This window comes from Schistocerca piceifrons, chromosome 8 (genome assembly GCF_021461385.2).
Source record: "Schistocerca piceifrons isolate TAMUIC-IGC-003096 chromosome 8, iqSchPice1.1, whole genome shotgun sequence".
Classification (NCBI taxonomy): Eukaryota; Metazoa; Arthropoda; class Insecta; order Orthoptera; family Acrididae; genus Schistocerca; species Schistocerca piceifrons.
The window spans coordinates 66,489,959-66,504,405 of record NC_060145.1 but is presented as its reverse complement, the minus strand read 5'-3'; the positions used below and the strand labels follow the sequence as shown (position 1 = coordinate 66,504,405).

Sequence of the window (14,447 nt, the reverse complement as noted above, 5' to 3'; positions counted from 1 at the left end):
GTATGTGACTAACTTCCATCATGCTTCTGTCAAGTAACTATTGAAAGCTCATTTCTATACGTCACTACACTAGCCACAAAAATCAAGTTATGAACATTCTAAAGAATGTAGTGGGATAAACAACCCACAATATAAAGTATTGTGGCTGCTGTTACAATAAGGGATCTTAATATACTGTGATATCCTCTTTCTGGTAATCCTAAAAATCTGAATCAGCAAGGATTGCAATAGCTGAGAGGCTCCACCAAAGTATGTTGGTCCTGCATGAATGTTCAGCTATCGGTCCCTCATCTTACCAAAATGACATAGCTAACATTAATTAAACAAATTACCCAACTAATATTTGACACAGCTGATGATGTTAACTGCACTGACCATACTAAGGACATAAGCGCAAGGCATTGTCGCGAGTTAAGGATGCACAGCACACTCACAGTTTAGCAACCTCTGTGCAGACATGCTCAGTCCAATGAATGCCAGGTGTCAAATGTGTTGAGCACGCAGCTGTGTAATTAAGTGAGGTACTGTCTGCCATCGTTGGCAACTTTGCCTGTGCAATATGAAGTTCATTTGTCCACTGTCTGTCTATCTCTCAAAGCATGCGGATTGGCCACGTGCCTAAAGCTCTCTACTCACTTTCTCAAAATAGTTAACATTTGACATTGTGTAGCATTCTATAGCACTAGTGATAGGCATGTATTATCTGTTTCAAGGGAGAAATTTTCAAGTAACGGCTAAAAACAATCACCAGCAAATAATCAAAATGTGTTAACGATTTATTGTGAATCTACATTTATTCAATATAATTATTTGCAAGAGCAGACACATGGATTTTTTTGTGTTTTTTATGTTTATGACTACTTTCCTCACTTTTCTTTCTTTTTGTGGTGAAACTATCACCTGTTACTTTGAGTGGCGAGTTCCTGGCAGTGAATTGTTCACCATTAATATGTTCTATAGTGTGGTGCGAAACTACACCAGTCTGATCAGGCAATTTCTTTTTTATTACCTCAACACAGACACCATTTTTTACTTTTATGACTTCACCTTTTTCAAAAGGAATCCACCCTTTCACACTTTCTTTGGATGTAATCCAGTCAGATGGAACAGCAGCTTCGGAAAATCTTTCCATAGCTGCACTACTTTCATCAAAATCAACAGCTTGCTGTTTCTTGTGGCTGGTATACACAATTATCGGATCCTCCGCAGACAAGTACTCTGACGATGATGACAGAAGTCGTACACCACCTTTGGGTTTCTTTTTCTTCTTTCCCTGCTTCTGTTTACTGTGGACACTGGGTACTTCCTCCAGCTCGCTGAAAAAAAGAGACAGAGGAATATTAAATTACAGTGGAATAGAATACTAGTCCTAAGCATCTGCAAACTGGGAAACAACTTTCTTGATTCCACAAATGTATCCAATACGAAACAAAGTTCTTCAATTAGTATGAAAATCAGTGATGACTTGTGCTGTGCATAGTAAAACCAGGTGGAATTACTGGTTATCAAGCCTTAAAAAAAAAAAAAAAAAAAAAAAAAAAAAAAAAAAAAAAAAAAAAAAAAAAAAAAAAAACCAACGATAACAAGGACAAATTATAAGATCCTAGGAGATGAGCTACAGAACAAAAGAAATGAGACACTGAGAACCCTAAGGGCCCAAAGCACAGAAAGAATGTTCTGAGAAACATAGATATTTGTGAAAATCAAATTTATGGACAAACTACCAGTCTCATAGTTCTGAACATCTTTTTAAGCGAATCTTAATATCCTATACTTCTTATGAAAAAATAATGGACTCACTTTATGTTATGAAATATTAATATTTAAGATTATATTTATTATTAATGTCAATTCATGAATTGTTCCTGTATACACTAGTGACAAAAGTGTCTTTTTAAAGTTGTAAATTTGTAATTAATGTGAAGCTAAATTAGAACATAAAGAACAGGTACTAAATGCAATGCAGAACCTCATTATTGTTGTTGAACGTAGTCTGTGGCCTGAGGTTCAGATAAAGCTGCTGATAAACCTCCAATTATGAAGTATTACTGCTATGTACATGACATAGACATTTAAGTATTTTGTGTACCCTAGATAGCAATTGAGCAGTGCAGAGCAATAAAATTACAGTTTGTACTTTGCGCCCAAATGGCAATGAATAACCATGAAACTGGTGAGATAGTGTTTTGAGAATATTCGTATATACAATGTGCGGCTACAGATATAGGTGAAGCTGTTTCATTTTATTGGTCCTGTTGCCTACAAAGCAGCTTATGCATAACACATTTGATAAATCAAGTTATAAATATACAGCTGAAAGTCATTTCTAGGCATACATATTTAAGATTACTATAATACACTTTATACACAAGTATTTATATAACACACTTCAAAAGATGTCAGGAGCATCCATATATGCTGAAAATCTCAAAATCGATGACAACTTGCTTTAGACCCTTACAGTTCTCTGTGCTTCATATTTTGGACTAATTTCAAAAGCAGAGAACAGCTACCTGGGTCTACTGATTAACAGAGGCAGGCATGAAGTGCAGGGTGGAAGAAACAGTGAAGATATTAGGTGTGTAGGACACTTATATCCTGGAAAAAATAGCTATGAAGCACACCTGTAGGATGAATTACTACAATAAAAGAAAATCCTGAGTGAAATGCAAATACTGACAGATGACAGAATCCAGTCACATCTTTGAGAAACTAAGTGCTGTATTATAAACACCCTCATAAAAGGAAATGATAACTAAAGGCTTTTAATCTTTTTTTGTATGTAACAATAGGGTTAAGTTTATTTGAAGACATAAACCCATGTTCAGACACTTCTTACACATATGTTATGTGTTTTATATGTACACACTCTGCAGGACTGGACGAAGTGTAGGCTTATGATGTGGGTATGGAGTCAGATTGCATCACAAAATATACTGTACTGTATCACCAATGCTGTGAAACACCACTTCTTGTGTGGCCATGTGATCTATCGTCTTATGCAGCAGATAATCACAATTTAATTTACATTTCTATAATTTCTTATGATCTTGTCTATGGCAAAAATTTTATATACTCGCCCCACAAAAATTTTCAGATACCATATATGTGGGTGGACTGCAGATACTTGTACTGCAGATAGACCAAAACTATCACTGGTGGTAGCTACTGATGAGTTTTGAAATCTTGGTAGTGTGAATGACATGTTTCAGCTCCTTGCAGATAAAAAACAGCTTAAAAGAATTTCTCTTGGACTTTGGATTACAGCAGACCATTGTTTAAGAGAATTTCAAGCGACCAAATGTAGCCAATTGAGTTTAACGAAGTTCAAATTAACGAGTTTTTGAGTACCAATGAATGAGGGTGCTCTAAGAGAAAAATAACTACACTGTATATGTAGAACAGTATTTCTGACATTTGTTTCACTGAGAAAGTATATGTATATTATGGTGTCAATTTCTAATTTTCAAAAAGTTTAGCTCCCACCCCCCTAGTTTCTTATAATCAGTAAAAAAACAATATGTGCAAAATTTCAGCTCAATTGGACAACTACAAGATGACCCTCATTGACCAAGAAATTCTGAATTTTTGCTGTGCAGTTTCACATTATCATTTAAAAAAAGCCTTATTATTTGATATACTTATTTTTAATAACCCTATTTTAAGACCTATATATTTACCTTGTTGTATATAATATATATCATAATTTTATTAATACTAAAAAATTAACAGTGTTAGTAAAGGCACTTCTGTAGTATAGCTACGGGTCACCCTAATGTACATACTGTCAAATGCTGGTCTTTTTTTTTTTTTTTTCCCCCCCCCCTCGAATGATACAATTACATACATATCATGGAATAACAGCAGAACTGAAGAGTTCTTCAGCAGCACAGATGATGTCATCTGCCTGCATTCATTCTTCTACATTAAGAGTACAAGAGTGCATCAACCGGGTGTAAGCCTGTAGAATAGCAGCACTGGAATCCAAAGTTGTATCTGCATTATTAATAAGTTCATATGTTGGATCATCGGTTTCCTCTTCAGTTTTAGTGGCATTATCAGTTGCTGTCCAGGCCTTCTTAAAACTGTTAGTTATCATGTCTACAGGAAATTCATCCCAAGCAGCAGATATGTTGTATATAGCTTCCAGTACATTCAAATGTGGAACTGTTCGCAGTTGCTCCTCTGCACTATTGGCAGCCTTAACAAGTTGGCATCCATAACTACACTCTAATTGAGGCAATTATTACTGATCCAATGGCAAGAGATGGGTCATGGCGGTAAGAAGATAGTTTCCATGTTCAGAAATTCCAGGTCATCGAAGCGATGTGCCAAGAAATGGTCCACAGTTAGCAAAATATTTCTTTTTGTCAAAGCCATTTGTTGTTGAACCTTCAAGAGCCAGCTACAGAAGACCTATTTGGTCTTCCAAGTTTTATTGTTATTCCCATAGGAGCATAGTGGATTGAAAAAGTTGATATTTTTAAAACAACATGGATTGTTGTATCTTCCAATAACTAACGGTTTAAGCTTCTCAGAACCATCTGAATTACAACACAAGATCACCAACAGTTGCATTTTCCTCAGTTTCATTTGTTGTGCTTGAAAGGTAGTGTTTTTTCAGGCATCAAGTTATAGAAAACATCGGATTCATCCACATTAACACATCTCTTGGGCAATACAAATGAGAGAATTTTGATTGAAATTTCTGTGCCCACTCATTGGCATCTAACTCATTTCCTCTATGTGCCTCCCAACAGACACTTACAGCACTGACTTAATGCCTCTTCTAAAAATGCTACAGCCAGCCCTCAGAACACACAAACGCAAATACTCGTGATTTCATAAATTATCCTAAATTCAGTGTAAGTGGTGGATTTTTTGATGTAATTTGGCAGGAACCAAACAACTACTAATGGTTAACCGAGTTTACGGTTTACCCAATTTCGAAATAACAGGCATCTACTGTAGTAGGAAGATTTGATCTGTAAATGAGGGTGAAAGTAGTCCCAGCAAAAGCGAACAATGTGAACCCTAGGGTATGCAGTTTGAAATGTGCTACGCTATACAATGGGTTGTATATTTTGTTTGTAAGGACATTCGTATTCTTTAAAAATCTGTCATTCAGTCATTTTGTGTGGTAGCTTAGACTGCGTTATACGCTAGGCATACACAGATGTAGTGGAGATGGTGAGTTTCTTGAGCACTGTAATACTGCCGTTTTTCAGTGGCAGTTGCAGCATAAGATTTAAGTCTCGTTTAGTTATGAGTGGCAAAGTCATGTAACCATGTTAATGATGTCATCATGACAAATTATTGTGCTATTTAGTAATCTCAGAATGACTTCCTTCACTCCATTTGATCTTTAAAAGTGAGGGTAGTAGTAGTCCCAGCAAGAGAAATCTGGATTGTGGCTTGAAGTTCCAATAGTGATGGTGATGACCCTGTGTCTTATAAGAGAACAGTCTTCTGTAACAGTAGTTACTGGAATATTACTACTTTACCAGAAGCCCAATGATCTGACTTATAGGCTATAATTAGCTTGTGGAATTCAATAATTCTTATTATGACTACCGTGATTCAGGTGACAGTGCACAGACACACTAACATCACTATAGAAAAATCTGATTCTCTGGGAAGTAACTTTAACAACACCTACACTTTACACTGCAAGCCAACATATTGCAATGTTTAACAAGCTGTGCAAGTTCACAACAGCTTTGTGGAATCAGTGTATGAACACTTTTCTTAAGTATATTAGTGATGATACCTTGATTTCTGTATCTGCATCTGAAAATAATGAAATTGTTGTACACTATATTGTCTACATGGTTAAAGTGAACTTGCGGTGTCGGCAGTTCTTGTGTTGACACTGGCCATAGCCAATCAAGTAATAATGTACAGTAGAGAATGCGAATTTCTGAATCTAATGTTTATTTTTGCAGAAGACACAAATTCATTACATTTCTTTTCAATACGGAGATTGTCAGAATAACTATCACTGGTTATTATGAATTTTAAGGTTAGGTACTGATTTTTGTATTTTTTTGACAGTTTGAAAAAAACTAGATGTGTTGACAAACTGACCTGTAGTGTAGTCAGAGGCCTAGGTTAGATAAGCAGGTGATAATTTGCTTGTGCCATAGAAAAGCCAACAAATCTCAATATGAAAGTATTGTAACTGCAATAACCTACTTGTACATCCTTTTTTTGATTTTTCTGAAAACTTTCATATTGTGGTTAAATTTTAATCTAGTAGAACAAAATATCAATTATGTTTTGTTGTGGACCACAGGAAGTTATGAAGAAGCATTCTGACTGGCTACTGCCAACCAACTGGTAACCAACAACGAACTCTCACTGTATCCGATTACCACTGTTCAGAACAAGATGTCACAGCATCTGCATGCAATGCTGTGATCATTGACACAGGTGCACTTTTACCTGACTGCCTTCTCAACTGATTTTTGCGACTCATTCTTGTTGAATGCTTTACGTGGGAGGCAGATTCTAAACAGTAGAATGTCACTTTTCATTAAAGTATTGTTGCTTACCACTGTTTGCGATCTTTATGAATACAAGAGCAAAATAATGATGTGCCATTGGTGTATAGAACAGTATATGTCCGTGTGTGTTTTCTCCAGTTCAATGTAAAAATTTCACACTACAATTTACTGCACAAGCCAGTAAAGTATTTTTCTCTAAAAGGAGCAAAGTGTGTCTTAAGAACTGAGAAAGAAAGAAACTCTGAGCAGTTACTTAGCAGCTCATTTGGAAGCAATTAAAGTCACACTCAGTTTTTGTCTATAAATGATTACAGGGCAAGTGACACTTCCAATATCTTAGTAATAATCATTATTATAATATCAGGCAAAATTTTCTTTTTCTGTGGATCATGCTGCATTGAAAACCATGGATATATAAAACTGAAAAATCATTTATTATAAACAAGTACTTTTATTTCCCACATTTAAAACGAATGGAGAGAAAGATTTTGTTATCTTTCTGTCTCTTCATCCCCTTACAATCAGCAGTATTATTTTTAAACATTCCAGTACTCATCTTAATTTAAAGAACCAAAGAAAACCTAAGATTGAATGGGCAGATGAGAACTGAATCCCTCTACTCCCCAAATAGGAGTTCAGTGACTTAACCACTTGGCCACCTCACTTGGGAAAGAATGCAATGGTGACCCAGCATTGCCTTATCTGCAGTAGTCAGACAGTATCCCTTCCCAAGCAATATAAGGTCTTCAAAGAGCAAATACATCAATTTTCAACAGAGAACTGGAAATATAGTTGAGCCTGGACAAACTGTTTCCTAAATTGTTCTAGGAGAACCATGAAGCCATACATGCAGTCCTTCCCTCATCTCTATGAACATAATCCAGCAGTTCATGCCCGACACCTTCATTGGTAGTAAGTCGTACAGCACTAGTAAGTTTAGACAACCACAAGGTGGAAATAATGGCAGATTGTGTCCACTGATTGCTTAATAGTATGAAAAAGGAACAGCTGACAGTTTACTGGTATTCTTAATTTTACAATAGTTTACATCTATTCTCCGCACTGTAAATTATCAAATTTATGGTCATTACAGACATTGTAACATATTTTACACACTGGTAGTTAGTAAATGTCAAATACTTGCAGTTATTACACCAAAACAAACAGTTCTGTTATATGAAGTAATAAAATATTACTAAGTTAAACTTTTCTGTTAATAATGAAGAGTGTTTTAAAGGTGGAGTGAATGTTGCAACAATATGTTCTGCCTAAACGCAAAAATGGGGTAACCGATCAGAAAGGATTCTCGCCCTGTCAGAATGACGACAGTAGGACAAAAACAGGGAACGAAATTGTAGTGCCCTTTTAAAAATTCCAACATTTAACTTTATTTAAGAAACCACGAAAAACCTAAGTTGGAACCAATATTTGTGTCAAACGTTTAGGCTACACTGCACATCAGTGTCATAACAATCAAGATTTCAGCGGTAAATTTTCAGCATTTTTTATTGCCAACAATTCAGTAACAACATTCTGCTATTAGAAGTCAACACCTATAACATATTCAATACACAGTTCTACCTCATTCCACTATTACTAAAATACTCTTAACATGTGTAACAAAATTTAAATCATTGGAATAATAAAATACAACAGGACACTGCGAACGCAAAATGGTAATAACAGTTAATTCTACAATTACTTCTACCTCTCAAAACGCTAGGTCTGAACTACAAAATATATCAACTAAGAAATTCTACAGCTTTGTCCGAAATTGAAGTTATGTTTCAATGTATATGCTCTAAATTGTTACAAAAAGGTAGATGCCCAGATATTGTTCCTAAAAAATTAAAGATAGTGCTTCAAAGTTACCTGAACGATGTGAAACATATAACCATCTCCCATTTCAATTTGAAGAATTAACACTTGATTCAGTTTCACGATGAATACGGAGTTTCAAAACTCACTTGTCAATCATTTTCGCCAAGCGTTTTGCAACGAACGCCTGGAATTCTGGTGTTACTCTCAGTGCGTTAGGCTGTTCAGTCTTCTCGTCCAGTGATATTCTGTTAGATGGTTTTTCATCTCGTCCCTCTGCAATTTAACATTAACATTTTACCACAGTATTTCTCAGCTCCGCACAGCGAAGGAACTGGTTTGTAAACATACTGAAACAAAAATTGTCGCTCATCACGGAGAATATGAAATTAAAGACGTCCACCGCAAAATGATTTGTCATACAATAATCACATTATTTTATTTACCCGTAGCGTCTGATCTGCTACTGAACATGGAGACATCTAGTGCATCTTTGAGTTGCTGAATGTTTTCGTCTTCTGATGATTCAGAACTCATATTTCCACTGTCACTATATCGCTCTATTTCAAGCGGCTCTTAACGACAACAAACACATACTTCGTAAATTTTTAGTCAAAGAACTTGGTACCAAAGACATGTAAATGACATGCCATTCGACCGCGCCACCTGGTGACTTCAAAGGGCCCTCACACCACGGCCGCCTGTATTAGAGGCCGGAGTCGTCAAGCCGACAACGTCGTAGCCTGTGACATCAGTAGGCCGGCTAGCGTGACCAGCTAGGCCGAGACTGAAGTTTAGATTTCGTCGAATGTAGACGACGTGTCAGATATAAATACGCAACCAGTTTCTTTTGTTGTAGATTTGGTCCCCATAAATAATATAGTAACCTAGAGAAGCTAATTTCTCGCAGTATTACGCCGACTTTATGTCGCAATTACGCATTTTATTCTCGTTTCCTAGCAATGATGAACTTTTCAATAACTCAGATGTGCTTCATAGCAGTATATTATGACGTTTCTTACCCGAGATTTGGAGATAAAAGTTCAGCAAACAATTTTGTGAGATGCCTGCTAACATTATTTGCAGATTTACAATTATTTCAGTCTGTTATTTGAAATGTATTATCACGTTCCTTCCTACATAAATGACAAACTAATATAAAAGTTTCTGACAGGTGCAACATATCTTTCACACCTTTGTATATGAGGGTGGCATAATAGCAATAATTTTTAACGAACGTTTATTGTGTATTGTTCATTAGTATGTTAGTTTTTTTTTTTTTTTAATCACAGTTCATACACAATCTACACATCTTTCGGAGTCAGAATGAACTGGGGAACTTGCTGTAGGATTTGCATAAGGAGTGTGACTGAAATTTATCAATGCATTAAAGTTTATTTCATAGTGGCCACCTCCTCCTTGCCAGTACTAATCAGAGCATTTAAAGACTGAGGTTATGGGAAAGAAAGAAGTTTCATAATTTTGTGTCAAAAGTTATGTAATGTTTTTAATTTTCTATTAACTCCCTCCTTCTTGGAACATATTAAATGATCATTTTGGAGTTTGGTATAATTATTTAACAATATGTTACACATAATGGAAACCAGCTTTTTGTAGATATCAGTATGTGGCCTTCCACAGAAACATGAATCTGTTAGGGAATCAGTAGGGAATTTGAACACTGAGATGAAACCCTCTTCCTTGCTGGATTTGTAGTTGCTGTTGCAACCAGGAGCACATTTTTCTGGCATCTGCAAATAGAATGATGCATTAATTGCTAACGTCAAAATACTATTATGTAAAAATAGCAAATGAGAATTTGAGTGGACTGGTTTTTTCTACTGCTTGGACATCACGAAACACAAGTCTACAAATAGAATCAAATGTGTAGAAATATTCATAATATTAACACAAAATCACTTAGGAGAAGATTCTGATACTAAACTTATGAATTCAAAACTTTACTTTCAAATTATATCTAGAATATAGTAGAACTTTTGTTGCAATTGTGTAGACGAAAGTCGATCACGTAGCACACTTGCACATATACATGTAACACTACAAACTTCACAGAATTGTATACTTACATTGTGTTATATCTTCGACTGTAGTCACGACTACTTGCTATAATTTTTGCAGGGTCCAGTATAGCATAATTACACTGTAATGTCGGATAAAACACGCACCGCAAAAGTACGTAAACAACTGCTTCCGTTCGCTACCTTATAACCACAGCCATGCGGTAGGCCCTAACGTAACGTTGCCACATTTCAGTCCTCCGGCCTCTAATACAGGCGGCCGTGCTCACTCGCTCAATAATACTGTCAAACCGACAATATATTGACCGTCTGAGGGCATTTATTGACGTATTGTAATTACTAGAAATGTTGATGAGAATTATTCATGGAAACCAAATTATTTTCAGTATTGTCAATACATACGTGTGTGAGGCCGAGTATTGACAATATTGGCAATATTCGCTTTTCAGATGTGGGCTCAGCTTCTTTTACCAGCCACATGGTGCTAGTTCGTATGTGTTTTCATTTCATCCACGTTGGTCCTTAAGCGTTTCTGTTTTTCAGTTCCGTTGGAATTTGTCTTTCACAAAATGAGCTCGTCTGTGATGGTAAATTTTGTAGAGTGGTACTAGCGAAACGGATCGTTGTGAAATCATTAGGGAAAAAAAGCCGCCTGCGAAGAACTACTGAAAATACATCAAACAGGCTACAGTAATATAGAACTGGAGGACATGGAAAAAATAAATTCTTTGTGAAAAAATTTTAGCAAACGATTCAAAAAATGGAAGAGAGTAAGCACCACGGTGTAACACAACAGTCGCGACACTCCGCCTCAATTTTATTGCCCACTGCGCCAGCAGCGCGCCAAACGGCCAGTAAGTAAATCTGTTGAATTCGGCGCGATCGTTAAAGCGAATAATAGTTGTTTATTTTGGTTTGTACAATTATTTTTTCAAACGGTAGCGTCTTCGGCGCAATTAACTGCAGCAATAAGAAGAAGAAGACACCTCATCTGTCATTTTGTAGGTTTTCTACGGACCCTGAGAGGTATATACCATCATGTTACCAACCTATATCGTCAGGATTCGCTAGCAAACTACGTGTGTGTTAATGATTAATGTTTCGTTTTAGGAGCAGAAAATGGCTAGTGAATAGCAGACGAGAAGATCTTAAGAAAAAAGACCCTGTTTACCTTTTAATACAATGTTTTATTCGCTACACTTCGAATAAAACCAGTTCATGAATACAGACAATAATAAATTCGTGTGCAATGCAGAACCCACACTGTTCGACATCCCAAATGAGCCAACTCAACTGACGACAAGGAGCAAACTGCGACGAAGGTTCAAAAATTCGTCTAAAGCTGTAAAACACCTCTATGGCACAAAAGCAGACATTACACTCTCCATACCTCAGTGCCAGATTCATCTGGATCCTTAATACAGACCTGCTTTGACGATGAAGTGGTTAGATTAAGTGCAAAAGCGTGTTAAGTGTCAGGATGTGCAGATCGCTAGACTTCGTGTGAGACTATTACAGGGCAAAGATAGTGTACATCATTTTAAGTACAGACAGCAACAGAAGGATCAAGTGAAGGACAAACAAATTTTGAAGTCTGTGGGATCCCGATATTTAAAATCAGATGACCTTGACTTGTTGTTAAGTCAGGTTAGGATGCCACTGAAGGAGAAATGTGCTGCAAGATGGAAAGACGAAAATAAATTGCTCGTTCTAAATTTTTTATATTACAGCACTCAGGCATACAGGTTTTGTCAGACTGTTTTATGCTTCCATCAGTGCATACATTACAAATACATGTGGAAGGCATACAAATAAAATGGATATAAATGACAATATATTCCACCTTTTAAAGCAGAAGATACAGCATTCTCCAACACTGATAAACTAGTGAATATGTCATTGAATGAAATGTCTCTAATGGCAAATTTAACATATGACAGCATTTCTGACAGTGTTATTAGCTTTGAGAACTTTAGATTGACACGCACTGCATACTTCCCCCACTTTTGGCTGTTGCTTGTCCAACTTATAATATAGACTTATAATATAAACATGAAGGCCATATTAGTGGCAACAGGTGACATTGACTAAAACACAGTAGGACTATCGATTGAAAATTGGGGCGTCGATCCCTGTTGCACTTAGAGATACATGTCTGTGCTTCTTATGTGTGAATCTACGTGTTTTTATTCCTTTGATATCAACGTGGTAAGCCTTAGTTCTATCCAATGTCACAAGAGTTTCTTCAGGAATGTGCTGAAGCTTACCACTGGATACAAGATTTTTATCCCAACTTGTGCATATTTTAGAATCATTTTTAGAAACATTTACGTCTACTAATATTACACAAACTCTTGGAAGCAGTAAAATAATTCAAATATTTCGTAAATCACGTAGGAAAGGGATGTAAAACAAACATTATGCTTACGATGCGTCCGAAGTTCTCCTTTCGCGCCGCTTTCTCCTTTCTCGCCGCTTGGAGTGCTAGTGTCGCTCCAGCTGTCAAAAGGTAACAACTTTTACAGCAGAAAGTGTCACGACTGTAATGGTAATTGATAGCGAAGCTGCATGGTCATCAACGGTAATTGTTCTTTCAGGAGGAGATACTACCTTCATACATTGTCACGACTGTTATGTTAGACTGTGGTAAGCACTCCGCAGCTGAAACTTCAGATGTCTGCACACCAAAGTGCTGGACGTTCTACGCATTCCATTTTTTGATTGAGACAGAGAGCTATATGGATCCATATCTTTCATTGGAAGTGGTAAAAAAAATAGATGTTATGTTGTTGTATTTGAGAGTGTCCTCTGGTGGTGGATGTGGACATGATGAGTTTAACATGTGGTGTTGGGTTCATCAGAGTTTTGGTTGATATCGAGCTAACGTGGTTTTGAGTTTAGGTAGTAGGTGCAGTTAAGTGGATTGTGGTGGTGTTTTCAATGAGTCATTAAAATTTTTTGTTCATGCATTCGGCATTTTTGTTATGTCTGATTAGCTTGGTGTGTGTGTGTGTGTGTGTGTGTGTGTGTGTGTGTGTATGTGTGTGTGTGTGTGTGTGTGTGTGCATGCATGCAAGTGCACCTGCTGGTATGCATGGGCATGGTGGGAAATGTAGGTGGTATAGTCGAAGGCTTTCGCTGGTAAGTAATTTTTGTTTTGGTTTTATTCTATTGCAATTGTGTTGTTTTGTGTGTTGTATATTTATAGTAAGTCAGTTGTGTTTTAATTGATGTAGTGAATATGGGTTGACTGAGTGAGGTGGCGCAGTGGTTAGTGCACTGGACAAGGAGTCTGGAGGACAGCATTTCAAACCCACATCTGCCCATCCTGATTTAGGTTTTCTGTGGGCTCATAAATCGCTTCAGGCAAATGCCAGGATGGATAGTTCGAAAGGGCATGGCCAACATCCTTCCCCATCCTTCCCTAATCCAGTGGGACTGATGACCTCGCTGTTGGGTCCTCTCTCCTAAATCAACCAACCAACCAGTATAGGGTATTTGAGTTTTGAGTTGTTGGGGTTCTGGTTTCACTTTTCTGGGTTGAAGGTGTTGGTTTTATGGTATCGATAGCTGCAGTTGAGCTATATAGGTCAAGGGAAATGTTCGATTTCTGTGGTTTTGTTGGTGTTGGGGAATGCTGTAATTTAGATATTTTTTTGGATATTATTTGTTTTGGGATGGTACTCTGTTTTTTGTTGTTTTATATTTAACAACCCTCAGTTTTCCGTAGTTGCCCCTATAGTTTCATTTTATTTTTTGAGTGAGACGTTTCTGTGTCATTTTTTTTCTGTTCTAGATTGTTGGCGTGTGTATGTAGTGATGTAATTGTCGTCACTTTGTATTTGCTTCCGCCATAGTGATGATATCATTGGTCAAAGCAGATGGGTGGAATCGAACGCTACTGTAACGCTCCTTTATATTACTTAATTCTTGTAAGATGGTGTTACCATCCCAGGAACTTTCTTCTTATTAGGAAAATAGCTAGGAAATTTGTCTCCATTATTATTGTTGCAGTGCTTGCATTCAGAAGTCGCCCCATTTGCGATTGCAAAGGATCTCTGCTCACTCTACACTTGTGATATTG

The 14,447-nt window shown here is 36.8% G+C and overlaps 1 protein-coding gene across 1 annotated transcript; it reads right to left on the bottom strand.

The window, feature by feature from the left end:
* Window positions 1-755: 755 nt before the first annotated feature.
* Window positions 756-8,976, bottom strand: LOC124711687 (protein CUSTOS-like). Its single transcript, XM_047241885.1, has 3 exons — window positions 8,771-8,976; window positions 8,474-8,600; window positions 756-1,316 (listed from the first exon to the last, which is right to left on the bottom strand). The coding sequence occupies exons 1-3, from the start codon at window positions 8,859-8,861 to the stop codon at window positions 794-796; spliced, it is 741 nt and encodes a 246-aa protein (XP_047097841.1). The 5' UTR covers window positions 8,862-8,976; the 3' UTR covers window positions 756-793.
* Between the last annotated feature and the right edge of the window lie 5,471 nt (window positions 8,977-14,447).

What these genes read in the sequence shown, in the direction of transcription:
- LOC124711687 (XM_047241885.1), bottom strand. Translation starts at nt 8,861, where the DNA reads ATGAGTTCTGAATCATCAGAAGACGAAAACATTCAGCAACTCAAAGAT. An exon ending in TAGCAGATCAGACGCTACGG is followed by an intron (nt 8,601 to 8,770) that starts GTAAATAAAATA and finishes GTTAAATTGCAG; the next exon opens with AGGGACGAGATGAAAAACCA. An exon ending in TTGGCGAAAATGATTGACAA is followed by an intron (nt 1,317 to 8,473) that starts GTGAGTTTTGAA and finishes TCTTTTTTTCAG; the next exon opens with CGAGCTGGAGGAAGTACCCA.